A 27,860-nucleotide genomic window follows, 5' to 3' on the forward strand; every position below is an offset into this window, starting at 1 on the left:
CAAAGCTTCGACTCCAATTGCTTCTTAAATCACCATGCTTTATTATTGAACACACAATAATAACATGAATCAAAGACAATAGGCACAAATTACAGTCAAAGCTTCTAATTTTCTCTATCACAATTGCTTGCAGTCAAGGCTTTGAATCCAAATGACTCTTTTTATTCACTTTTCTTCCAAATTCGTACTACACAATCAAAGTTATGCTTGCATAAGTGTAGTAGAGCTTTCTTGCATACAACAAAAGATGATTTTTACAATGAGGGGGCACTCCTTTGTATAATCAAAGGAGTTGAGAAAAAGATGGAGGAAAAAGTGGGAGCAACTCAATCAACTTTGACCTAGTCTAACTAAAAGAGAAATTATTGGGTTACATGCAACTGCAAATTTAAAAAACCCTTGAAATTTAGTAACTTATTTCATAAACTTTTTATCATTGATTCGATTTACTGATTCACAAAAAATCATTTCGCCTGAATCAAATTCCCGAATCGCGTGAATCACTGTGATTCTTGGAACTATGAACGAATGCAATGTGCCTTGAGGTGAAGTGAGCTTTTATAGACGTCTTTGAGGAAAGGTGAAGTCCAAGTACATGGGAAAACATGCACATGACATTTTTTGACCTTTTAAAAGTGACTTTTAGTCAAAAAAGGGTTTTCAAGATGTAGTTACATGTAAAGGAATTTTCATGCAATCATGACATGCGATTGGATGTGGAGAGTGAGATGCGTGAAAATGGAAATGGAGAATGAGATTACATGTATGTGTGTATGATTAATGGAAAATACATGTAATCGCATGTGAAGAATGAGATGTGAAGCGTTATAACATGGAATGATGAAGGTGAAATGAAATGATTCTCTTGTTCTTGGGAAAGAACTTGCAATTTCTTCAAAGTGAAGAAAAACCGAAATACAAACAAGCAAAACACAAAGAAAAAATGTAGCTTTGGCAAAAGACTCAAACATGTCAACAAGCAAGCTACTTCAATATGTAATTCGAATTTGGAGTTTGGGAAAAAACCAAAAACATGAAAATGAACCATTTCATCATTTTTAAAGGAAAAATGCACTTTTCATGGCATCTATATCAACAAGTGTGAAGCATCAACCTAAAGCAAAAATGAGTAAGGTAAGCATGAATTAATTAGCAAAAAGGAAAATGTCCACTTACTTGATGATTGTGTGCCAAAAATGAAGGAGAAAGGAACTCCAACTTTGATAAATTCTCAAACAAACTTGGACCTCTTCAACCTTGCACTGATGAATTCCAAATGAGCATCTAAGGAGGTGTTTTCTGTGTATGTGCCCAAAAACGTGATCAATAAATACCAAAACACAACTTTTTTGGCAAAATGCAAGAAAGGAAACTTGCTTTTGTCAAAAATGTGGTTCTAAAAGGGCATGACATGGATCGATTTTCACCTTAGAATGCAATCACGTGCCCTCCAATGTCATCTATAATGAACAAAACTCCAAAACTATCCCTCCTTTGACAAAAACATGAATTTTAAAGGCCCAAATCTGGGTGTTTTTGTCCAAAACGTGGCTCCAAATGAGGCTGAAACAAAACGTTTTTAGCATGAATGAGATTGCCAAGTGCATGGGAATGCACGAGGATGCAAAAATGCCTCTTGAGGGAAAGATTTCAAGTCATTCCATGGAAGAATCTAAGAGAAATCACCAAAAATAGGTTCTTGGAGGCCAATGACATGAAGTTTTGCTTCCAATCTTCAAAAACGAGTTTTAGAACGACAAATGCATATGTTTGAATACAAAATGCACCTTTTGGAGGTGATTGCGTATTTAAAACATGCATCAAGACCTAAACACACCTTGTGGAGGTGATTACATGTTTTAAAACCATGCAATGGGCTTCTCTAAGACCAAAACACACCTTTTGGGTGCAAGTGCATGTTTTAAAAATACGCCTTTAGCTTAAAAGCGGTTTTAAGAGATGCATGTACATGTCTCATTGGCCAAACATAACTTTTAGGTGCCATTGCATATCTCAACTTTTTGATGCCTTTGCATGTTTTTTATGCACTCTCTTTCAAAATCGCACTTTGAGGTGTAATTGCATATTGTTTATGAGATATGCTTGTAGACATGTTGAAAACAACTTAAGTGATGTATTAAGCACATGTTAATTTGATTTTTGATAAAATATAACTTAAATGGGCCATAAATAATATTTACACTATCATATTAAAAATATAAAGTGCAAATATCATTTTAAAAGTAATATTTGCTAGAGCATTTGATTTAAAAAAAAAAAAAAAAGTCAAACTATATAGTTAATATAGTCACTTAAGTGAAAAATCAAAAAGCAACTCAACTTAAAAATATAAAATAAAGGGCACTATAGTTACTTTAAGTGAAAAAGCAAAATGATGAAGTAGCTAAAAAACATAACATTAAATGAATTCATGTTATATTTTTCAAAAAGTGAATGTCAACTTAAAAATATAACATGATATTTTTAATTCGTGCAATTGCACTTAAAAGGTCCACTTTTTGGGAACTAAATTGGTCATATCTTTTGACTGTGAACCCTGATTAAGGCCTAAGATATACCGAATTGAAGGGTAAATCGAAAGAAATGACTGGAGCAAAACTAAAGGACCAAAAACCAACAAACACACTCAAAAATGAGAAAAATGATGTTGAAGGCCAAAAACATCAAGTACAGGCTTAACAAACAAAAAACGAAAAAGACTTGATGAAAGCCTCCAGTAAAGGGATCCATTAGATCAATTGGTATCCATTGGTTGATCAATACTAACCAATTAAATAATGAACTAAAACTTAGAAAAAAAATGAAACTAAGTTGAAAAAGTTTCGTACTGTTACCTACATTTTGTGGTGACAAAATGTAGGACAATAGACTTCAGCTCCTGAAATGGCTCCTCTTGCTCCTTTTGCCAAGTGAATGGGTCTCCTTTCCTGGTTAGCCTTTCCGACGGTATTGATACCTCAACGAATCCTTTTATGAACCTTCTATGGTATCTAACATGTCCCATAAATGATTTGATGCCTCTTACATCTGTAGGCCTCTATTCGAGGATGACATTGATTTTATCTAGGTTAGTTTTTAAACCTTCCTTATACACTGTGTGGCCCAACAATTCTCTTGGTGATACCATAAAATGATATTTCTTTGGATTTAGTGCCAATGTGGCTGCTCACTAACATTGCTCCACACACTCTCCGAGGGCCTTGAGATGGTGCTCCTCACTATAGATAGACTAGTCATCCAAAACAAGCCTTAAAGTTTTCGAGAGACATCTCATTGAAGATGTGGAGTATAATCCTCTATAAGGCGACAGGTGCATTACAAAGACCAAATGGTTTCTAGTTATATGCATACACTTCGTCCTCCACCAAAAAGGTTGTTTTTAACTTGTACTCTTCTGCGATTTTGATGTGGTTATAGCCCAAGAATCCGTTGATGAAAGAGTATAATTCATGGTCCGCGACTTCTTATAGGATGCTATCCATAAAAGTAATTGGAAAGGGATCATTCATAGTTATGACATTTAGGCATATAAAATCTACACAGATCCAAATTTGATTACCTTCCTTCTTCAATGATACAACTATAGGTGAGACCCATTCACTAATTTGTGCCTTAAAGATGATACCAGCATGAAGCATCTTAGCAATCTCTTCCTTCACCTTTGTTGTGTAGTGTTTATTCATCTGGTGTGGTGTTTTCATATTGGCGTTGCTCTTGGTATGAGGGGAATTAGATGGACACATAACTCGGGTGGTAATCCTTTCAGATCTTTATACATCCATGCAAATACGACCTTGCAATCTAGATTTTTTTCGAATGCTACTACTTTTAATACCAGGTCCCATCCATCTCCTATTAGGATTACCTCGGAATAGTCCTCTGCCCTAGGTTCATTCCTTTTATATTAGGTTTTTTGTATTTCACTTCTCTGTCTTCCTCAAATTTGTGGGCTGGGGTGTTATCTATTTTTGCCCAACCTTATTTGTTTTCCTTATAATGTCCAGGGTAAGCTTATTTATTTCTCAAATTTGTAACATATTGCATTCTGGTAAGCTCCCTTTACCAGTTGATTGCAATCCCCCTTAGGTGATCGGAAATGCTCTTAATCAGTCATCTTGGTCATTCTTTCCATTTGCTTGCTATATGGTCATACAAATCTTGTAGTGTTCTGTTGGATCCTTTGACCCATCGCTTATAAATCTAAGAAGTTTTTGTTTCTTTGTTATTCCTGGCATTCTTTACTGTTTGAAATGACCCCTTCTGGTCATTCGTTAAATTTACCTCTCTTTTTATTTGTATGCTTTTTTTCCAATATTTTTCTTTGATATCCCTTACCAAAACTTTCATTCAATATATATATTTTTAATTTGAAGAGTTGTGACTTTTCAATATAATAATTATATTATAATAATATAATAATATAATAATTTATTTATATTAAATTTAATATTTATATTAATATCACAAAATATTATATTAATTATTTATTTATATTAATATCACAATATATTATATTAATATTTATATTATAATATATATTATATCAACTATATTATTAGATTAAAATACTTTATTAATATAGTACGTTGCTATACTATATTAGATTATTATTATTATAATATGATATGATATTATTATATGATTATAATGTAATATTACTTTATAATAATATTATTATTTTAATATCATTATTAATATTACTTTATATAAAATATTTATTTATAATTTAAATTATATGCCAATATGGGGACATCACAGTTCTCACCTCTCAAATTTGCTTGTCGTCAAGCAATTGATTTGATCCTCATAGTCCAGATTCATTTTTCTTTCCTGCATATTTATTAAACACTTGCAAAGTTCTCATATTAGTAACCAACAAAAGAACGTATGAGTGAAGACACAAAGTAGACACATTAAAGCATGAAGACGCGATGCAAACACAATGTAGACACATGAATGTAGGAAGACACGAAGCAAACACATTGATGCATGAAGACACGATGTAGACACATAGTACACATGTTAAAACCTTGCTTACAAATTGAAATAAGCAAAAGTAAGGAAATGTTTTACCGCCTTGATCGTGAATGTCATGCTCCTTTCCCTTGTCTCAAAAACAAAAGTTAGATTGGAAATGCATATTTTCTATAGCTTATAATAGGGTGTATCATTCCATAGTGGATGGAAGATTTACTGCGGCTCTGAGTTTGGATACGCTCAACTTGGGGCTCCCTCAGATTTTTTAATCCATATTGGGATTCTCATGCCCCAACACGACCGATTTACTCCTCCCCCTGTGCACACTCCTTACCCACTAGGAACATACTTAATTTTTGACGTGGATGGAAGATTTTTTGCGGCTCTGAGTTTGGACACGCTCAGCTTGGGGCTCCCTCAGACCTTAGTCCATATTGGGATTCATTTTATATTCAATTGTTTCACTCTGTATTATCCTTTCTTATTTTGATATTTGATATTCTTCGTCCCTTCAGATTTATAAGTATCAGATTTGAATTTTCTGTAAAAAAAATTATGAAATGTTAATTCTCCTCCTTATCTGCCTAATATTTTTTTTCTTTTCTATTGAAATGGTATCTCCATTCATTCGCAAGCATCACTGATGTCCCTTTTCCTTCGTAACCTTTTGTATTATACAATTTTCTAAATATAGTCTATTGTCGTAACAAATTCTTCAATGCCCGTCTTCAAATTTTCTCCACAGGATGGCAGAATCAAGCTCTGATACCAATTGTAATGACCCCTTCTGGTCATTTGTTAAATTTACCTCTCTTTTTATTTGTATGCTTTTTTTTTAATATTTTTCTCTGATATCCCTTACCAAAACTTTCATTCAATATATATATTTTTAATTTGAAGAGTTGTGACTTTTCAATATAATAATTATATTATAATAATATAATTATATAATTATATAATTATTTATTTATATTAAATTTAATGTTTATATTAATATCACAAAATATATTATATTAATATTTATATTATAATATATATTATATCAACTATATTATTAGATTAAAATACTTTATTAATATAGTACGTTGCTATACTATATTAGATTATTATTATTATAATACGATATGATATTATTAGATGATTATAATTTAATATTACTTTATAATAATAATATTATTTTAATATCATTATTAATATTACTTTATATAAAATATTTATTTATTATTAAAATTATATGCTAATATGGGGACATCACACTGTCGGCTATTGCATTGTGAGTTTACTGCATGCAGAGTTATCTCTCCTCCTTTTCCTTGTACCTCTTCTTCAGTCTAGTTGGTTCTTTCTTGATTGCTTGTCCAGTTCTCTCTTTTTGTGGTGTTTCTGTGTCTGTCCACTCAACCATTGTCTTTGGTTCTTCTGAAAATGCCATGTTTGCTATTCCCCTTATGGTAGTTTCAATCAAGGTCTCTGCCTTTGATTCAAAGTGGGTTGGTTCCTCCAGTGGACTCTTTCATTCTGGCGTAATAAGTCCACTTAGATGGTGGCGCCTCTCCTGTTTTCTGATGTGTAATGATTGCCGTAATGCAACTTCTCCCTCAGTTTAATCTTCTGCTAATCGTCTCAGTGTTTTTTGTGGGATTAGGGGCATTAATTGTTTCTTTGGTTGCACGTTCTACGTTGCGAAGTATCTCACTCCTGTGTTTCTCGTTGGTTCTTTCGGAAAATTGTTGTAACACTTGTTGTCTCCGTTGTTCATGTTGCACTTCAGCACATTGTTCCTCTAATTGTAGTAGTTCCTTTGCTAGTACTCAAGGCATTTGTCCAAGGAGATTGTACACTGCTGATGAGACTGAAAGTTCGTCGCATACCACGCTTTCTAGAACTCCTCACTCTTTGACTTTGTTTTGCATGCACTGATCAACCGAAACTTCCCATGCATGCACTAGATCTTATGTTACTTGATCTTTCTTTATTATTTCGTCTTCATTAACATCACTGTTTGTGACTAGTACTTGCTGTTGGGATGGGCAACCCATCACTACATTGCCTCCATTGTTGTGAAGTTATGATCACAAGAGCTCCAGGTTCAAAGACAGGAAACTACGCCATATGTATAGACTGGTTCTATGGTTTCAGGATGGTTCTATAGAGAACATGTGCTACAATTTTAATCAATACTTCTATCTATTGTACCAACAGTAATAATCAAATCCAATATATGAAAGATACAATACCATACAATGCAAAGAAAATGATTTCTTATATTGTGTTGGTTCCCAAAACCACAGATTGGAAATCCAAGAACTTTGCAAATTCTTGAATAAGATCACTCAATCAATTTTGGCCAACGAATGAGAATAACCTCCTAATTTGATTCCCCTGCTCTTTAAACTTCGTTAAACCTAGGCGGGTAAACTTTCCTTAAACCCTATTACTTGGTTCAAAAATTTTCTATAGCAAATTTAAACTTTGTGAATACTTAGGTCGGCAAAATCTTTAAAATTGATCAAAATAAAGTTATATGAATGCTTGAAATGATTAAATGTTTATATAAGATTTTATCAATTATTAAGTTGATGCTTGCAAGAAGGAAATACAGAAGAAAATCGCTTACTTCAACCATAAACCCAATGATTATATTTTGACGATTCCAAAGACTAGTGCCTTGTTTATTCAGGCAATAGAGTCTACCACAAGGAAGATTCTTATGTACAACTTTATGAGACAATATACTTAAAAATATCATCAACTATTCCTATACTCTAAATGCAGAAGATCAATCATACATGCAATTTAATGTTAGTCTAGAAGGATTTTAACTTCTTTGGAGGGAAGTCTAATTAGACATGGATGAAGAAACATATGTATATTTCACACTGTCCCTGATTATCAAACAAAAATTGCTATGAAGGATCTAATACACAAGTATTGTTAGGAATAATTCACCAATCGCCTTGGTGACGATAAGGGACTAATCCAAACTGTAGTTTATCTCTTTGCCTTTAAATAAACAAAAATTGAGGATTCTTTCTTGATCAATAAAGAATAATACATTATCATTTTGCAAGCCAAGTCTTCATCTATAGTCCTTTATAAAATCTGAATACTTCTTAGCAATTGTGTTACTCTCGTTTTGATCGATATCCTCTTATTATTTATATCTTCGCCTTGTTAAGATGTGACTTTTGTAAAGTTTCTGCGAATTCTGTCTAAAATTCAGACTTTTATAATATCCTTTGGATTGCTGAAGATGATCTTAATGTTCTGAAAGTAGGAGAAGTTTATCACCTTTAATTCTGTTCTGAATTTCTTTTATCTCTGCAATAAATTCTTATAGGTTGTATTGCTTGAAGGAACAGACTTAAGTTTTATTGTGTGTCCTCAAGCTACAATAATACCTACCTTTTATACCATGACCAAAGGACATGTCCCTCAAAGGGACATGACTCTCTCTAGGTCGGCTCATACTACATTTCCAGAAATCGGCGACCAATGGAGATTATTAAATATTAACTAACTGTTAAGTTATAGTTAGTGTTATACATTAACATATACCAAGAATCGCCGCCCATGCTTTCATGAAGTGTAAGGTATATAATGCCTTAAATGGTATTCAAAGGAAGAAGACTATGGTGCGGTTTGCACTCTTAGACCAATACGATATCACTATTATAAACTTAACACTCCCTCTTAACTTGATAATCATACTGAGAGATAACATATCTAGCATTATCAATTACGATGAATAAGCATAGATTGATACTCTATATCTATCTGAATCTTCTTGAGAAAATGGCATCATGGACAACATGATACTGAGTCATATAACCATCTTGTGATATCACTTATACTAGTGATGTTAGTATTGCATGTAATGCAATACACACAGGATAAAATCCAAAACATGATTAATTCTTCATTTTTCCAGGTTGTGACTCATAGGAATTGGTAATCCTATATCACAACTTGATCTTGAGTTAAGATCTACCAGAAAACAGGATAAAATCTGAAGAATAAATACTTACTTTATCGAAGTTGTGATTAATAGACATAGAAATGCTCGTCACAAATGATCTTGAATTCACCTAGATCTAACAGTAGTTCTATACTATTCAATACATTATCTGAGGGATCACCATCTCTCATAATGTCTTTTATACAAGTACTCATTACCTCTGAGATCGTCACCTCTTAAATAATGAATACATATGGTGGAGCCCATAACAGTCAATAGCCTGACAAAAAATATTTTATTAATAATTTAAAGAATACAAATGAATTACAATTCAACCATATCAAGTCTTTTCTTGAAGTGATCTATCTTCACTCTAGAGAGAGGTTTGGTGAGAATGTCTGCTGTTTGATCTATAGTGCAAGTTTATTCTAATTTTATAGTATTCTTGTCTACCATATTTCTTACATAATGGTAAGGAATTTTGATATGCTTGGACCTGTCATGGAAAACTAGATTCACTGAAAGCTTGATGGAATTCTGATTATCACAATGAATAATCGTAGGATTCATGACTTGCCCAAATAATCCCACAAGTAACTTCCTCAGCCAAACTGCTTCTCGAGAGGCCATTGCTGCTGCAATGTATTTGGCTTCTATGGAGCTTTGTGCTAATGAAGATTGTTTTCTGCATATCCAAGATATCATTGCTGATCCTAAACTGAAACAACATCCTGAAGTACTTTTTCTATCTTGAACACTTCGACCCCAATCTGAGTTAGTGAATCCATGTAAATCTAAGTCGACTTTCTCATATTTGAGCCCAAGATTAAGAGTGCCTTGTAAGCATCTCATTATGTGTTTTACTGCAACTAGGTGAATCTTGTCGTCTGTAAATATTGTGTAGCCGACAGGGTGTTGTCGTCGGTAAAGATTTTGTAGCTGACGGGTTCATGTTGTCGGTAAAGATTTATAGCCGACAAATAGATTAGTATTGTTATGTAGCCGACGAACCCCTTTGAGAAGGTTCGTCTAAAAGTATTTATACCCCATCTGAGATCATTGTAAATTGTTTACCGCATAGGGTAAGAAGTTCAACACATGTATAACACGATTCAATTCAGAACAGGTACTTTATTCATGTATGCACTTGCAGATTACAATCCGATTACAATGACTACAATGATCAATGATGATTACCACGATGATTCCAAAGTCCATCTCGGACGTGTACATATACCTTTTCGAAGGGGTGACTCAAGCGTCACGCGCCCGTTCAGATATTACTCTACCCGTCGGCTACACTACATTTTACCGACATCATCCCCCCAAAAGGAAAAAGTCGTTTCTGGATGACAATTACAAAATATCTGAGACAAATTAACAACAAAATACATTAACTGACTAACTACAACAAGATAGATCTGTTTCTGTCACATCACTTTCACATTCATCTCGTGTCTGCACCAAACTAGTCTCTAAATCACGTTGCATCTGTAGCCTCTACTAACACAATACTGTCTCCTTAGTGGACCTTGATAGCCACCCGTGCCGCTTTCTTTGTTTCCAACTCTTGGTTACACTAAGCCAAGTGTCGCCGTACTGCCTTTAACTGGATGATCAGCTCCTCTCGAGCTCTCTATGCATCAACCAAGACAGGCTCACGCCCAAACACCTACTTCAAGTGCCACCTCAGACACACAAACACTCGTGCCTATAGCAGCAACTCCAAGTCTCATCAATTGGTCACACTTCCCATGACTAACATTCGCAACGACTGGGGGTCTAGGGGGCAATGCCCCCAACAAGGTTGAGGGGCAATACAAGATGGGGTCGAGGGGCAGCGCCCCTCGCTGCCAAGACCAAATTAGCACTCCAAAACCCATACAAAATTGCATGGAACACACTATTTCTGTCATTTTTTTTCAATTCCACACTCTTTCTAGCAACTGCTTATGTCTACCATTCCCTTTGGCATCATGCATTACTCATTCCGAACTGTTTCAATCTGTTGTCATTTTTTTTTTTTGTTGCTCTTCCACTTCCTCTTTCCTGCAGACCTACTTTGTGAATCAGCTACAACAATTCCTCTTCCTTTCCTAATACCCTTTGTATGGCTGTCCCAGCTTCTCCTTTGCCGTACGTCGTACGACCTTCTTCCCTTTCCTCTGGTCGCCCAATCCGTACGAACAGGCTGTACGGTGGTTTTTTTCTGCTTTGTTATTCCTTACATATGCTCTTTTTATTTTCATTATGCCCAAAGGCCGTACGGTCACCGTACGGCCATCAATGATTCACTTGTATTTTGAACTTCCTTGGGTCTGTACAGTGCTCCTTTGTATTCTTTCCCACTGGAGACCGTACGGCTTATTCCTTCTATCTGCTTATTCCGTACGGTCTTGCTTATTCCTTCTATCTGCCGTACGGTACGGTCTTGCTCACCTCACCAAAGCCTCGAGGCCGTACAATCATCTAATCTAGGGGCTGTACGGTTATGTAAAACTTTACTTCGCTTTTTTTCATTTAATTTCAACATAAGTTCTACTTGGGGCCGTACGGCTATCTAGGGAAGCCGTACGGTCATCTAACCGCTTTTCTTTTCAAGGCCGTACGACCTTTTTCTCTAGACTTTTCCCTATTTTATGACTCACTTTATTAATTTTGCTTCTCCTCTATATAGTCTCTGCTAAGGCTGTACGACAAACTTCTGCTCCTGATTCCTCTTAATACATTTACTTTATGCTTCATTTTATCTTTGACATTTAAAACTATATTCGATTTTAATATTATACATATATACATTATTTACAAACATCTTTTCTTCGTTCATTTATTTGCTCGCGGAGGATCCTTCCTTTCCCTATATATTTTCAACTTCAATCCATTTATGGCATCTGGTATTTCTTTTCCGTCTAGTGTCCACAATTTAATTGCTCCGTTATATCCAACTTCTCGTATCTTGTATGGTCCAACCTATTTAACTTTATATTTTCCAGGCCTTATTTCATTTCGTCCATTATACTTAAGTACCAATTGACCGGGTTGAAAGTTGTTCAATTTTAAATGCTTCTGACGCCATACCTTCCACCTGTTTTGTGCAACTTCCACGGCCCATGCTGCATAGTTCTTATTCTTTTGGCACGGCCGCTTCCGTACGGGTACTGCACCTTCGATTAATGGTATCCGGTGGACACATAGCTCTGGTGGCACTCCTTTTAAGTCCTTATACTTCCAAGCTGCCGCCTTCAATACTGGGTTCCAATCATCTCCTACAAGAATGTTTTTCGGATCTTCCTCATCACCCAAGTTTATTGTTTTTACTGTCGGCTCTTCATACTTCATTGGTTTATCTTTACTGAACGTATGGGCAGTTATTTCATCCACCTGTGCTTGTCCCTCCTTCAGTTCACTGTACTCCTTCGGAAACAACATCTTGAAGTACTTTTTTTGTCTTGACCACTTCCACCCCAATCTAAGTCGGTGAATCCATGTAAATCTAAGTCGACTTTCTCATATTTGAGCCCAAGATTAAGAGTGCCTTGTAAGTATCTCATTATGTGTTTTACTGCAACTAGGTGAATCTTGTCGTCTGTAAATATTGTGTAGCTGACAGGGTGTTGTCATTGGTAAAGATTTTGTAGCGGACGAGTTCATGTCGTCGGTAAAGATTTGTAGCCGACGGATAGATTAGTATTGTTATGTAGCTGACGGACCCCTTTGGGAAGGTTCGGCAAAAAATATTTATACCCCATCTGAGATCATTGTAAATCGTCTTATCAAGCATAATGTAATGTCTTTGGCATATGTGAATAATGAAAAGAGTATTGCTATTCTGGTTCATTGTCTGTGTGCATTAATCCATTGATTTACGCGGTAAACAAATCTCCTTTGGCTCACACATAAACTGACTTAAGGCATTAACAACTGTGCATTAATCCATTGATTTACGCGGTAAACAAATCTCCTTTGGCTCGCACATAAACTGACTTAAGGCATTAACAACATAGAAAATATTAGGTCTTGTATATACCAAGTACATAAAGGACCCAATCATTTGTCTGTAGAGAGTAGAATCTATGGAAGGTGATTTTGCTGCTACTTCTTTAAGTTTATATAAATTAGTTTCCATTGGAGAAGACATAGACTTGCAATTCCACATTCCAAATCTCTTCAAAATAGCTGATGTATACTTACCTTGATTAAGTATGATGCTCTCAAAATTCAGCCGTACTTCCAATTCTAGGAAGTAATGAAGGAGTCCCAGTTCTTTCATCTCGAATTCTCTAATTAGATCTTTCTTGCACCGATTTATGAGATGATCATCACCTGTTATTAGTAAATCATCAACATACAGTATCAGAATTACCATATCATCTTTATCCTTTTTATAATATAAATTTGGATTAGCTTCATTTTTGGAGAATCCTAAACCGGTGAGATATTTATCAATTCTTTCAGATCAAGCCCTTGGAGCTTGTTTAAGCCTATAGAGAGCTTTCTTGAGTCGACAAACAAAAACGTTAGGATCATGAGTTTCAAATCCTTCAGGTTACTCTAAATATACTTCTTCTGTAATCTTTCCATTTAGGAATGCTGTTTTTACATCCATCTGATGTACTTTCCATCCCTTTGATGCTGCAATGGCTAGGACTGGTCTTACAAAGGTGTATCTGGCAACAGGAGCAAAAGTTTCTTCATAATCAATCCCTTCTTTCTGAGAGCATCCTCTGGCAACAAATTTGGCTTTATATTTTTCAATGCGTCAGTCAACAACATGCTTTATTTTAAATATCCACTTGGAAGAAACAATAGATTTTCCTTTAGGTCTTGGAACAATTTTCCAAACATCATTCTTCATGATAGATTGGTATTCTTCTATCATAGCTTCTTTCCAAGTTGTATGTTTAATAGCATCTGAAGTATTGGTTGGTTTTGATTTAGACAAATCATTCATGTTTGTTGTAACAACCAATTTTCTCGGGTCCTAATTAACAACAAACATACTCAAAGAAATACAGTTATTACTTCATTTTCATAGGAAGAAAGTTAAATCAGTTTTGTTCATATGAATGAAATTTATGGTTAAAATCAGTTAAACAAAATTTCTTAACTAAGAATTGGAACAACATAAATGAATTTAACATGGAAATTAAAACCTACATACCATGGAATTTGAGATCGAAATCAAACTAGGGATGCATCGACAAGCACCCAGGTTAGTCCACAAATACCACTATAACAATATCAAATGACGACTACCATTCAATACCGCTATATCAAAATCAAATAATGATTATCATTAAATACCACTATATCAAATAGGGCATCACAAACCACTGTATCAATTAAGGCTTCGATTACCATTAGAACAATTAGGGCTTCAAATGCCATTGTATCAATTAGGGCTTCAGATACCACTGAATCAATTAGGGCTTTAGATACTATTGTATCATTCCTATCTTTCTGATTGCTTAATTGTGGAAATAACATAAGATTAGAAGATATGCTCATATTCAATATTCATATGAAAGATTGAAATAACAATCCGTCAGATAATCTATCTCTCGCCACTAAGTGTAAAATAACTGCAATGATGATATAATTCAATTAATCTTACCTTCTTGCATATACTTCATAAAAGTAAAAATACTTGTTTCTGACAAACAATTGATTGCATAGCTTATCTTTGTCTAGTGTACGTCGGAGAATTTGGGAAGAGGTGAAACATTGTCAGGGGCTTAACCACCCAACCTCGGTCCAAAACTTATCCCCACACAATCTCTAACGAGAAAGACCCTTCCTACTTGAAATAGACAGGGAACATCTTGTCATCTACTAAGCATCCTGGTATCTAATCACACCACACAACTTGATAGCAGGGGAAATACAATAAACATGACCACGCATGAGCTATTAAATGTTTCCTTCAAAATAATAAACATTTTTATATTACATCTGATTCTGCTTTCTTGTTATTGCAGATCTCTTTCTCTCACCTCTTCACCCTTTTCCTTGGCTATACAGATGGGTGAGTCCCAGGTGTTTGAATTCTCAGAACAACTGGTTCTTTCTGTTGATTCTCAACTGTTTCATAATTAACTTTTATTCCAGTTTATCACAATCTGTGATTCGAGAGATTATATTCTTTAAAGATTTCAGAATTGATTGTTTAATTCTAATATCCAGTGGCATAATGATTTATGGATCCATACTTTGCTTACTTGGTTATGACCTGCCATGATCAAGGCTAAATTAAAGAAGTTCAATCTATAAATTCAAACAAGATATCATCATGATAAATACTGAAACTTGTTGCAATCTGCTCTATGCATAGATTTGCTACTTAGTATGCTTATCACAACTGTGACTAGAAAGATTATGTTCTTGATGCTATTTGGAAAATATCATTGGATAGTATATTTCATTCCAGATTTTATTGCATTTGGAAAAACGCTTCCATAGGGGTTGTATCTAATTTATTATGAAAGTCTAAAGAGGAGGACTGATAACAAAGGGCATGAAATATGCAGCAAAACTCATTTTTATATCTTGAAATAAATCTGGAAAAGAGAAAGTCTTAGGAACCTAACTAGCTATTATGGAAAGTAGTAAAATAATACTAAAATGACATTACATGACCTAAGGTATATTTTGAATATGTTTGATCCTTGAAATTTGAATTGCAAATCTGCTCTCCTTTAGACGCTGCAGATTTATCAATGCAAAAATTACTTATCCTCAATGGCTGAGTACATACGGCAGAACTGTTGCTTATAATGGAAATTCTCAGCAGTTAAATCTTATTATCATAACAAGTTATAAATATTCATAACAGCTAACTGCCTATTCAATTTCATGAATTCGGGATAAATAATTATAACGACTAACCATCTTACCATTTCGCAGGATTATAACAAATTTAACTGTCAACTGACTTCATGTGAACCTCAATGGCTATATTTTAAATTAGGTCAAAAATTGGGATGTAGCATTTGCTGTATAACTAGAAAATCTTTTGGGTCTTTTGCTTTCTTTGACTATTCCAGAAGGTGCGGCAAAGTCTTATGCTTCCTCAACTGTTTTAATGGCCCAAAGTGATCTTTTTTTAAAATTTTGAGTTTCTCCAAGATTAAGGTTTTGAATTTCATCTTCAATTTCTTCCATGTTCTCCCTCTGAGACTCAGATTCAGTATTTCTTTCAAAACTAGGTAAAGGAGAGGGTTTTTAAGAACTTAGGGCTCTTTTGAATGCTAGATCTTCTTCAAAAATTACATCCCTACTCAGTTATAATTTTTTTGTCCAAGTATGAAAATCCTATATGCTTTAGATGTTTCACTATACCCTACAAAAATACCTTTCCTCCCAGAGGGTTCTAACTTAGTTCTTTTTTCTTTTGGAACATGGATATATACAGGGCACCCAAAAATCCTAAGATGACTTATATTGGGTTTAATGTAAAGACTTCTTCAGTTGTTTTATCTCCAAGGTAGGAGTGAGGGCTTCTATTTTGAATATAGACAGCAGTACAAGAGGCTTCCCCCCAAAGATAATATTCTAGTTTGTAATCAAATATTATAGCTCTAGCAGCTTCTATAATTGTTCTATTCTTTCTTTTGGCTACCCCGTTTTGTTCTTGGTTATAAGGAACAGTGTACTCCATCTTAATTCTCGTTTCTTTACAAAACCTTTTAAACAAATTTGAGGTGTATTCCCCTCCATTATCAGTTCTAAGAGTTTTAATTTTATGTTCTGATAAGTTTTCAATTAGTGTTTTAAATTCTTTAAATCTCTTTAGTATTTCTTCTGATTCTTTGCATTTTAGGAAGTAAATCCAAGTTTTTATAGAGAAGTCATCTATGAATAGAATATAGTACCAGAATCCTCCGAGAGAAGGAATAGACATAGGTCCACATAAATTTGAGTGGATTAATTCCAAAGCATTGTTAGTTTTCCTAGTGCTATCATGAAATGGACTTTTGGTGTTCTTACCCATAGCGCACCTTTTGCATATGCTCGAGTGGTCTTTATTTAGTTTAGGTAAACTAGTAACCATCTTCTCCATAGTTGATAAGGTTTTGAAATTTAGATGGCCTAACCTTCTGTGCCATATTTCATTTATGTCTGCAGCTTCATGAATTAAGGCTTGAATAGGTCGAGTAGGTTCTGAATTTAATTCATACAAATACCCTTTTCTCTTACCAATCAATTTTGCTTTCTTAATTGAGGAGTTCTTAGCCCAAGTTATTACTTTACTGTCCATGAATGCAACATTATGTCCATTATCTTCAAGTGCTGTAACTGAGATTAGATTTTTTTTAATTCTTGGTACATAGAGTACTCCTTTGAGAAGAAGAGAATTTTCTAATTTTAGTTTCAAGGTGCAATTTCCAATTTCTTTGACGGAATGTGCTGAATTATCATCAATGGCGACTTCGCCATTAACTTTTTCTGATATAGAGTCTAGTGCTTCTTTGTATCTTGTAATATGTCTAGATGATCCACTATCAATTACCCATGTTTTATTTGAGACTTCATTTGATAGTGATGAATAAAATACACGATTTTTAGGATCATAGTTATCTTATTCCCTAGTAACATTTGTACAGTTCACTTATTGTATAGAATTCTCAGGACAATTAGATCTGTAGTGTCCAAACTTTTCACGTCTGAAGCACTTTATTTTGGATAGATCTTTCTTAGATTTGTCATTCTTTTGATTACCCCTTTTCTTCTTGCCTTTATAGGAGTTTGTATTAAGAACATGAAGTTCTTCATTTTCCGTTTTCAATTTCCCTCCTTTCTTTAGTTTTTTGGATTCTTCTTGAAGACAATCTCCCTTAAGTCTATTCAAATTAGGAAGTTTATCTTTGGCACTTACTCCTTGTGCGAAAGTTTCCCATGAATCTGCTAATCCATCTATAGCCATCAGTGTTAGTTCTGTGTCACTAATGATGGTTCCTATACTTGCAAGTTCATCTCTTAGGTTGGCCACCCTTAGTAAGTAAGAATTCATTGATTCTCCCTTCTTTATTTGTATGTGACTTAGTTGCCTTTTTAGTGCGAGAACTCTAGTTGCATTGTTAACCTCATATGCATTTAGTAGTGCATTCATCATAACATATGCTGTTTGATGTTTTGTTAGCATAGGCATGATATCATTTTTCACTCCATCTAATATGATTTGAATAGCTTTCCTATTTCCTTTAATCTAGAAGGATTTATGAGGTTCAACTGTAGGTTGTTTGGATGTTGATTCAACAAATTGTTTCACATCATTTTTTTCAAAAATCATCATGATTCTGAATTTCCAAGCATCAAAGTGTTCTTTCCCATCAAACCTGCCCTCGGGTCTGATTGTGTATGCCATTGAAGATAGGAGAATGATGCTAGATATATATAAGGTGTGATTACTTAATTTGCAAAGTGTAGGTTCGACTACTAGAGCTCTGATACCATGTAAAGTTTCTGCAAATTCTGTTCTAAAAGTCTGACTTTTATAATATCTTTTGGATTGTTGAAGATGATCTTCTTAATGTTCTGAAAGTAGGAGAAGTTATCACCTGTAATTCTGTTCTGAATTTCTTTTATCTCTGCAATAAATTTGTATAGGTTGCATTGCTTGAAGGACCAAACTTAATTTTTATTGTGTGTCCTCAAACTACAATAATAGCTACCTTTTATACCATGACCAAAGGGCATTTCCCTCAAAGGGACATAACTCTCTCTAGGTTGGCTCATACTACACTTCCAGAAATCGGCGACCAATGAAGATAATTAAATATTAACTAACATAACTGTTAAGTTATAGTTAGTGTTAAACATTAACATATACCAAGAATCGCCACCCATCCTTTCATGAAGTGTAAGTTATATAATGCCTTAAACGGTATTCAAAGGAAGAAGACTATGGTGCGGTCTGCACTTTCAGACCAGTATGATATTACTGTTATAAACTTAACAACTTTTCAAATGTAAAGTCATATATAATATACTTTCTTATTAATTAATCACACCCTTTCATTTCTTCTTTACTTTTAATTAACTTATATCTCGCAAAATAAGAATTAGTATTAATTCTTTTATCGGCAATCACTTTATAATTCTTTAGCTCCTATGATGAGAATTCCCGTCGCACAAGCTTGCCTTCGAATCACTCTACTATTTATGGATTTCTCTGACTTTCTGTGATTTCCGTCTTGCCTATGATGTGCATTCTTTATTGAGGATAAAGACTCCTGACGGTGTATGATCTGGAAGTCTTAAATTGGTGTTTGCAGAGTGTATTATTAAATTGCCATCCTGTTGTTTTCATCGGCGATAGAAGGCTCTGAAGATTGTGGATTGGCATTTACATATATCATATCCATTGGTATTTTGTTAGCGCTATCAGAGGAGTCTGAAACATGGTTCTCAGGAGAGCTTCGTGACCTGAACAGGTAATATTGCATGGAAAAGCTCAAAACACAGTTGAAGTCAAAAGAAGATGGCGACGGAAGTTCTTTCCAACATTCCTCAACAAGAAATGGATGTGGCAAACAATCGCATACAAGCAAGCATATTTCATGATATCCATTTGCAGACTTCTCATTGCATCAATCCTTGCAAAGTTCGTGATTCCAAAACTGAATAACTCTGCCTCAATACCAAGCCACATGCAAAAAGTAGTAAAACATGAACAGCCACTTGTACAGAGTTGAAATGAACAACTTTACTGCTCCTTCGATAGCATAGACAAACCTTCTTTTGGAAGGATGTTGCAGATTCTTTATAATTGAAATTAGATATATCGTTCCATAATGAAACCTGTTGCTTGTGAATATGACTGATTTGCTTTTGTGAATATGATATCATTTGCCTTGAATCCAGATTGAAAAGACAATGAAATGCAAGGTTGTTTATCAGATTCTATCAATGATTGTTCCTCCCTCTGTACTGGGAAAGTCAGGTATTGCTCTGGAAATGGTAAACGCTACTGTACTTGCTATCACTCCATTAAGTCTTCAAACTTTTATTGAGATTCACCTTCTGTCTTACAGAGGAGTCTTTATTCATGCTGGATTCTTCAAGTCTCAATTGGATTGGTCTTTCAGACTTGCTAATGCTATATTCAAGCAGTAAAAGAAGTGAAATATTTATGAGTCTGTACACCCCTTTGGTACAAAGATGTGTGCCCTTTACATTTATCGTGACTCATTCACAAACTTTTCTGGCCATTGTAATTGCTGGAAACCCCTGACAGTATGCACAGGTTCTTTCAGATATATTCCTACTGTTGAAAACTCATGCCCAGTTTAATTCCATGACTTATAAAACCTTGTTGTCTGAGTCCTACAAATGAGTTGGTTACCTCCATGCTGCCACATATAAGGAATTTTTCCTGTTATCAAAAAGTTCTGATGGCATCTCACAGCTTACCTGTTTTCTTTGATATGAAAATAAACCACACCAGTATATCTGCATTGAGTTGTGCCTAATATAGATTGTACATTATCCATTGTATAATTCTTTTCATAATTCTAATATTTCTTCAAGTATATTGGTCAATTGACAAATCACTGGCTACCATTGTTTATGGTAACAACTCACAATGCTTCTTTCTTGCATCATATCTCACTACACCTTAATCACTGTTATGAATCATGCTCACTTCTTGAATCAAACTTTTAGGGTTTTGAAGCATATTGTTTGAATGTAAGTAGTGGGTAAGATCTGAAAATTGACCACTGAGTGCATTCATCAAATTGGCTTTTAGGATTTAGAATGGCAGGAACACATTTGAAAATGAAGATTTGAAAATAGTTACACATGAGGATTCTCCCTTTGGCATGGTATTTGGGACTCTAAATTTTGAGTTCCATCATATTGATTCCAAAATAGTCCATACAAATCTGTTCTTTCATTGCTTGGATCAGCTCTTATATAATATTCCTATTGGTTAAGTAAACTAACAAATATACCCCTTCGCTACGACTAACTACCCAACTCCCTCACTAACAACTTTTAGCATTAAGTATGTTGGTTATCAAAACCGCAGATTGGAAATCCAAGAGCCTACCACTTCTCTGATAGGATCTCTCAATCAAATTTTGGCCAACGAACGGAAATCACTCAGATTCCCCTGCACTTCGGGCTCCGTTACACCCAGGCGGGTAAACCTTCACCCCGAACCAGATCACTTGGTTTCGAGCTTTTCTATAGCGAATTTTAACTTGGAGTTCTTCGACTGGCAAGGTCCTCGAACTCAATGAAACTGGAACTAGATGCTGAATATTTGATAATTGAATGTTTTGTATAAGTTTTGTAAATAATGGAATTGATGCTTGCAGAAGGAATATATTGATTTTCTGACTTCAATAAAAAAACCAGTGCCTTTGTTCATCCGGGCGATAGAGTCAACTTCAAAGAATTTTTACATACAACTTCATAATGTTCAATGCACTTATACTGCCAACAATTTTAATAATCTAGATGCAACAGATCAATTATAATGCAATCTTAAATTAGTCCAGTCCAGATTGAATTTTAACTCCTCTGGCTGGGAGACAAATTGGACATAGATGCGGAAATAGTTTAATATTTCACGACATCTATGATGATCAAATCTAAAATGCTAATTGACTATGCCCACTTATCTGATATCAAAATTATATATAGAATTCTAAAATATAATTATGAAGGACGATTCGCCTGTAGTTTTAAATCTCCACACCATTCAAGAATAAACAAAGGACATTTTTATTTTATTTAAAAATAAAATAATGAAATTTTTATTATAAAATCATAATAATCCCTTATTCCTCCTTACAATAATATAAATGTAGAAATGCTCCTTGTGAATCTGAATGAATGTTCGGATATGAATGTGTCCTCTACTCCTCACCACCATCCCATATTTATATTTGAATATACAAAAGAAAGTGACTAGATATTTAAGTCACGCCTCTTCATATATAATTAACATTAATCATATATATATATATATATATATATATATATATATATATATATATATATATATATATATATATATATATATATATATTTTAAATTAACCACCTATCCTCCTTTGTATTTGCGCTTGTCAAACCATGACTTGGCATTTTTATTATTATTTTTAAAACTTTCATCACGGCATCACTTCTTCCGTAAATTTTCATTGTCTTGAAAATTGGCGATAACTCTTGTGCAGATGGAAAGGCATCCTTTATACACTGCCGTTGCTCGATGGTTCAAATTGCCATAGTTTGGACCAAGTCAGATGCCTATCAAACTATGTCAGATGTCTATTAGATGAAGCATGCAGATATCGTCTCATATACGCCAGTGACATTAAAACCCTTGATGTTTCTTCAAAATCACTGCTACGTTCTCTCTATATATTTTCTTGTTACCATTGTGGGCTTCGTGATTTCCATTTTCCTTTTGTCTTTTGAATGACGCGGGGGCCTTTTTCAGCAATGGAAAGAAGATGTGATCTCTATACTAATGTCAAGATAGTTGTGGGACTATTACATCCCAACTCTCGACAAAGAGAACAAACTAATCCTTCCATTCCTTCTATATCTTCATCCTCTTCCATAGAGGACATCCCTTGTTCTGAATCTTTTGGCTCTACTGTTTCCATAGAGCCAAGACTCGCTATAAAGCTTGCCTGTGCTGTTTTCATCTTTGCCATAATTGCAGCCTGTCGCTCACGAGCTATTGCCCTCTTCTTTTCTACATCGGATACATAAGCTGGCATAACTGGTTCATCTGCATCCTTTACATGAGAGCATTTATCACTTTGAACAGATAAATGATGAACAACACTTGGGAGAAGCTTTTCAATCTCTCGCATGCATCCACGATTAAGTTCAGCAAACTTCTGCAAGAGGCTATGGATCAGATCTGCTATATTGCAATGAATGGCCTTTGGAGCAATTCCTTGCTGACTTCCATTCTCATACTTATGCAGCAACAACACTAACAATGAAAGCAAGCTTTGATGATTTGATATATCTAGTTTATCAATGTTACCAACATTAATTACTTCTGTTGCATAGGCCAAAAGTGGGATTGATTCTCATTCATATGAAGAGATTGCAATATCCATCGGCATAGTTCCATTTTCTTTTGGCATTGTGCTTCGATTAATCCTGTCAACATATGTCATGATAGACCATAGTCACTCCAGATCTATTTGACCATATGTCAAATGGAGCCCTGTAGGATCAATGTTTTTATTTTAGGTTCAGTAATAAAGTTGTGATATAGCTGAATAAGTATGTCACCACTTTGCAGAACTTAGGCAATTTTTTAGAAAAATAATGGGAGATAACATTTGAATGGAAGCTCTAATTTTGCTAAAATTTAGAGTTCCATCAAAGTATACTAATGATTTATTACTGACCTACAAGCTTCTTCTCTTCCTCGGCTGCAAGGTATCAATTGTTTTTAAATATTCTCAGTGGCCCAAGGACATCCCATAGCATTATGCTTAGTGATCATGTAAGATGGTATTTGAAGGTGTATATGCTTCCATTTAATAGTTCTTCACTTTTATTGCAAATTACTAACCTAGGTTCCAGTCCTTGATAGACATTCTCCCAAGACTTGACTTTAGCACCTTTAGAACGAGTGCCATCATATCTAGATGGGCATGCATCTACTAAGGCAGATCTTGAAGTTAAATAGCTATAGAATCTCCTCTATTTGCCATTATAAATCAACCCAAACATACAAAGTGAAACCACAAGTGAATATTTTAATATAAAAATTAGCAAACAAATTAAATTAATTTAAATAAATTTGGACATGGTTGAAATTTGAAAATATAAAAAGAAAAAGTTAGGGTTTGAATTCTTTTTGGATAAGTTAGAGGATCTTTTAAAAAACAATGGAAAAATCACTAAAAAATTAAAATTTGTCAAATCTTGTTCATTGGACCCTAAAGTCATGTAGAGTACTTAGGAAAGGCTATTACTGAGTTCTTACAAACCTGGATGCACCAAAAAAGAGATAAAATGATTTAAGAAAAGAAATAAAAAAGTCATAAAACTTACTTAGAAATCCAATTTTTCTTTGAATTCCATTTCAAAAGAGCTTCAAATTGATTAAATTGTTGCAAATGATCTTGAAAATGCTTCCGAGGCTCTTTCTCCTCTTGAGCAGCAAAAGAAAGCACAAAAAGATGAATTAGAACTCACTTTTTGTGATCATGGCATTTCATTCTGCTGCAGCCAAGTTTGTCGCAGACTGGCCAAGTTTTTGTGAAAAAATTGCCAAAAACTCCTTAAGTTGATTGTGTAATTATTAATTACTCTTTGTATGCCAAAAATGTGACACACTTCTATAAACCATTATTCCTGAAGAATCTCATGAAAGGAGAGACTTGAGAGGCGGCTTATAACTCTATCCATGACGTGCAAGGGACAAATAAGTAAAGTAGTAATGGTGGCTCTCAGACGAATCCAAGTGTTGTGACCCTTGCAAGGTGCACCATAGGATGAGAGATTCAAAGATATCAAGCAATATGAATGATAGTATCCAAGATCCTCAAATGAATATGCAATGCAAATTAAACTATATGAGAGATGCAAGAGTAAGCTAAGATGAAATTCAAGATTAAGAGCTACTATGATTATGCAAGTATAAGAAAGTAAACTAAGCTAAAAGTGCAAGATTAGGCTAAATGATCTAGGCTAAGATTAAGATGATTGCAAGAAAACTAAATGCTAAGCTAGAATGAGAATACAAGAGAAAAAGAACAAGATAATGCTAAAGAGCACAAAAGAGAAAAAATGAGAGGGGTGTGTAAGAACACAAGAGAGGTGTGATGAGATGTAATGTGAAATGAGGAGAGGGCCTTCTTTTAAGGAGAAGTGGACGGTTAAGATTAAGAGGCAAAAGCAACAATGGAGATTAAGGCTTAGTTGATCCATGTGCATGCATCTCTTAAGAGGCAAATCAAAGGCTATGTTTAAGAGGCAAAATAATGAGTGGTTGAGATGAAGAGGCAAAAATAAGCAAAAGTCAAAGATTCCACCTTCATGGAGAAAAGAAAATAATTTAAATATGATTGGAGGAGGAAAAAAGAAGAAGAGGTGGTTACCTTGAAAAAGGTGATTGTTTACATGATTAGAGATAAGAAAAAATTAATTTTACTTTAATAAAGATAATGAAGAGGATTTGAATTAAATTAAATTTAATCCAAATAGATGCACCTTGGAAAAGGTGATTGAAGATAAGACAAAATAAATTACACTTCTAATCAAGATTAAGAAAAAGATTACAAAAGAATTTAATGCAAATAAGTCCCACCCTGGAAAAAGTGATTGAAGATAAGATAAGATTAAGGTGGAGAGTAAGACAAAATATTTGAATTAAAATAAATATAATCCAAGTCTCTCTCTCTTTTTTTTATTTTTATTTTTAGAAAGTGACTTTCATGTGCACATAGAATAAAGGGGATAAGGTGGTCAAACTATAGGATAAAATCAAATAAAAGATTTTTAGATGATTTGATCAAAGACAAGTGATTGATAAATATGCAGAATTGATTAAAGCATAAAGCATGGTCTAGCATAGAGACTTACAATGCTGAAAAGGGGCTTATAGTTCACTAGACCATTTTTGAGTGATTACACTCTTCAGTGAGTTAAAGTTGTGAGTTTTTCGGTACTTGGTGAGTATTTCATCAATGATTAGAACAACATCACAAATAGAGGGATCCTCCGTGAACAAAATACAAAACTTATCTTTGATTGCCACCCTTTCTTCAGCCTGCCTTGCATTCCCTTTGAAACACTATCAAACTAAAGTTTCAGAAAGAATTGTTATAGTCTTAGCTAGACAGATTTCTTTTGCTCAATTTGTTCTTCTCTTGCTCCTTTTCTCGGAAATATTAGATTCTTATTTGTTAGTTACTAGATTCTTATACATATTTTAGATTTGGACCTTGAATTTTGAGACAAATTATTGATTATAATTTGTAAAATTTATGAGCAGATTCTGTCTTTTGTGTTGCTTTTTGTTCTCTTCCTCTTTTCATGTACTTTATTTAACACAACACAAAATGATGTTTTTAACCTTTCTTTTAAGAACATTTCAGCAGTTATTACTTTTGCGATTTTTTTCCTATTATATCCTGAGTAATTGAATTCCACATATATTTTTGGTTTGCCAAGTCAATCTCTATTTTGAGTAGTGTGATTATGATGAATGAGAAACAAATTCTATCTACTTCTTGCTGGCTGCTGTAGGAGGTCTTTCACACCATAGGTAGGTCTGTAGGATAACTCATGTTGGTGATTTAGGCGCTTCTTTTTAAAATAATATTAGCTGGCTTTTTCCTTTTCTTCTTGATATGCTAGAAAACTTGAATATTCATTTTGTAAAATTGCAACTTCATCATTGCTAATATTTCTTTTGCTTTTGTTAAAAGAGTTTCCTTGCACTTTTCTATTGGATAGATGTTGCAGGAGACACAGAATTCATTAAATTTATTGGAGGAAAAGCACCAAGACTCTTTTTTAGAACTTAGCACAAAAAATCAAAAGGTAATTTTCTGTATGGAGGCCACAGTTACTACTCTAGCATTTATTGTCAAGTTCTTCTCACGCGGAATTTAAGAAGGGTGTTTTCTTATCTTTATGTTGTTATTTTCACAGATTGTCGAGAGCTTTGAATCTCAATTGGCTGATGCAGCATTGGAAAGTAGAAAGTTATCTGAGTGTATAGCAAAGCAACGGGTAAATTTCTCAATAATTTAACAAAGTATAATGGGCATTTTCTAAATAAGGTTTGGTGGTCCACTTGGCAGAACTTTTTGCGGGCAATCATTTATTTTTTATTACAAATGTGGTTGAAGGGAAGAGATTAGAAATGTTTATGTAGAGCTCTTTTATTACAGAGGTTTCAAAAACTTTGTAATGGCTAACTAGTTAATAAATAGTGATTTCAAGTTTCTGTGGTCCATCAAATTTGTAATGTCCCATGAATTTGTACCTGTTTTGTATACGTTACCTTAGAAGATTTTCTCGCAAATATGCAAAGTTTTGATAGCATTTTCTGTTCCTTACTGATTGATTTATTTTAATATGATCTTTTGTTTGATGAATAATGTTGAATAATGTGTAGTTGTTCTCTGAAGTGAAGTTGTAACGTGTACATGTAAGCCATAAATATTTCAGCAAGGGATCTTTGTTGCAGTTTCTTTCCAAACTTATACTTATTTCACAATTCAGAAATCCATTGTCCATCTACATATAAAATATAATAAGTTATCAATGGTTTTGAGCCACGGAATGCTAGTCACATCCATTTTCAAATATCAAATCTGCTTGTTATTGATGTAGTAATAGTCAGATTTATGCTTGTCTTTTTGCAGAAATTTTATGCCACTTAGGACTTGTTTTGTAAACAGGCACAATTGGCTGACAGAGAATCAAAATTAGCAGAGTTGGAAGCAACTTCTACGGGTGAGGTGGCAAGGCTTAGAGCTGCTTTAGAAGCAGCAAAAGGAGATGTTATCCGTATAAAGCAGGAACAAGTAAGCACAAATAATACGTTCTGATGCAAAATTGGTTTTCTGTTAAAATAAAGAAGAGAAGCTAAATTTTAGAATTGACTTTCCTACACTTTGATTCCACCTTCCTCTAAGCATCTATTTGTATTAGGAATTGGAAACCATATTCCTGTTTGGTTTCTTACATTGGATATGTTTTCTTTATAATGCCATCAGCTAAAGGAGAAGAATAGCTGGGAAGCTGAAATTCAAAAAATGAAAGCTAGGCTTGAAGAGTCAGAAAAATTATTCCTGCAGTATGAGATCGATGCCGTGAAGACAAGAAGTCAGTATATATCAGCTTCTGATATAATATTCTTCATAAGTGCAGTTCTTGTTGGATTCATTAGAAGTGAGCTATTT

The 27,860-nt window shown here is 34.2% G+C and overlaps 1 protein-coding gene across 2 annotated transcripts in view; it reads left to right on the forward strand.

Moving 5' to 3' along the window:
* Positions 1–27,860, forward strand: part of ATGRIP (Golgi-localized GRIP domain-containing protein) — a 236,648-nt gene that overhangs the window by 141,596 nt on the left and 67,192 nt on the right. For both annotated transcript variants that reach the window (XM_089802216.1, XM_089802217.1), the window contains 4 exons: positions 26,404–26,490; positions 26,602–26,682; positions 27,357–27,482; positions 27,675–27,783. In XM_089802216.1, the coding sequence (XP_089658342.1) occupies positions 26,404–26,490; positions 26,602–26,682; positions 27,357–27,482; positions 27,675–27,783 (403 nt within the window). The remainder of the gene's footprint in view (positions 1–26,403; positions 26,491–26,601; positions 26,683–27,356; positions 27,483–27,674; positions 27,784–27,860) is intronic.

Source organism: Cupressus sempervirens, chromosome 9, assembly GCF_028749045.1.
Source record: "Cupressus sempervirens isolate cs-2001-9-10 chromosome 9, ASM2874904v1, whole genome shotgun sequence".
In the NCBI taxonomy this organism is placed as follows: domain Eukaryota; kingdom Viridiplantae; phylum Streptophyta; class Pinopsida; order Cupressales; family Cupressaceae; genus Cupressus; species Cupressus sempervirens.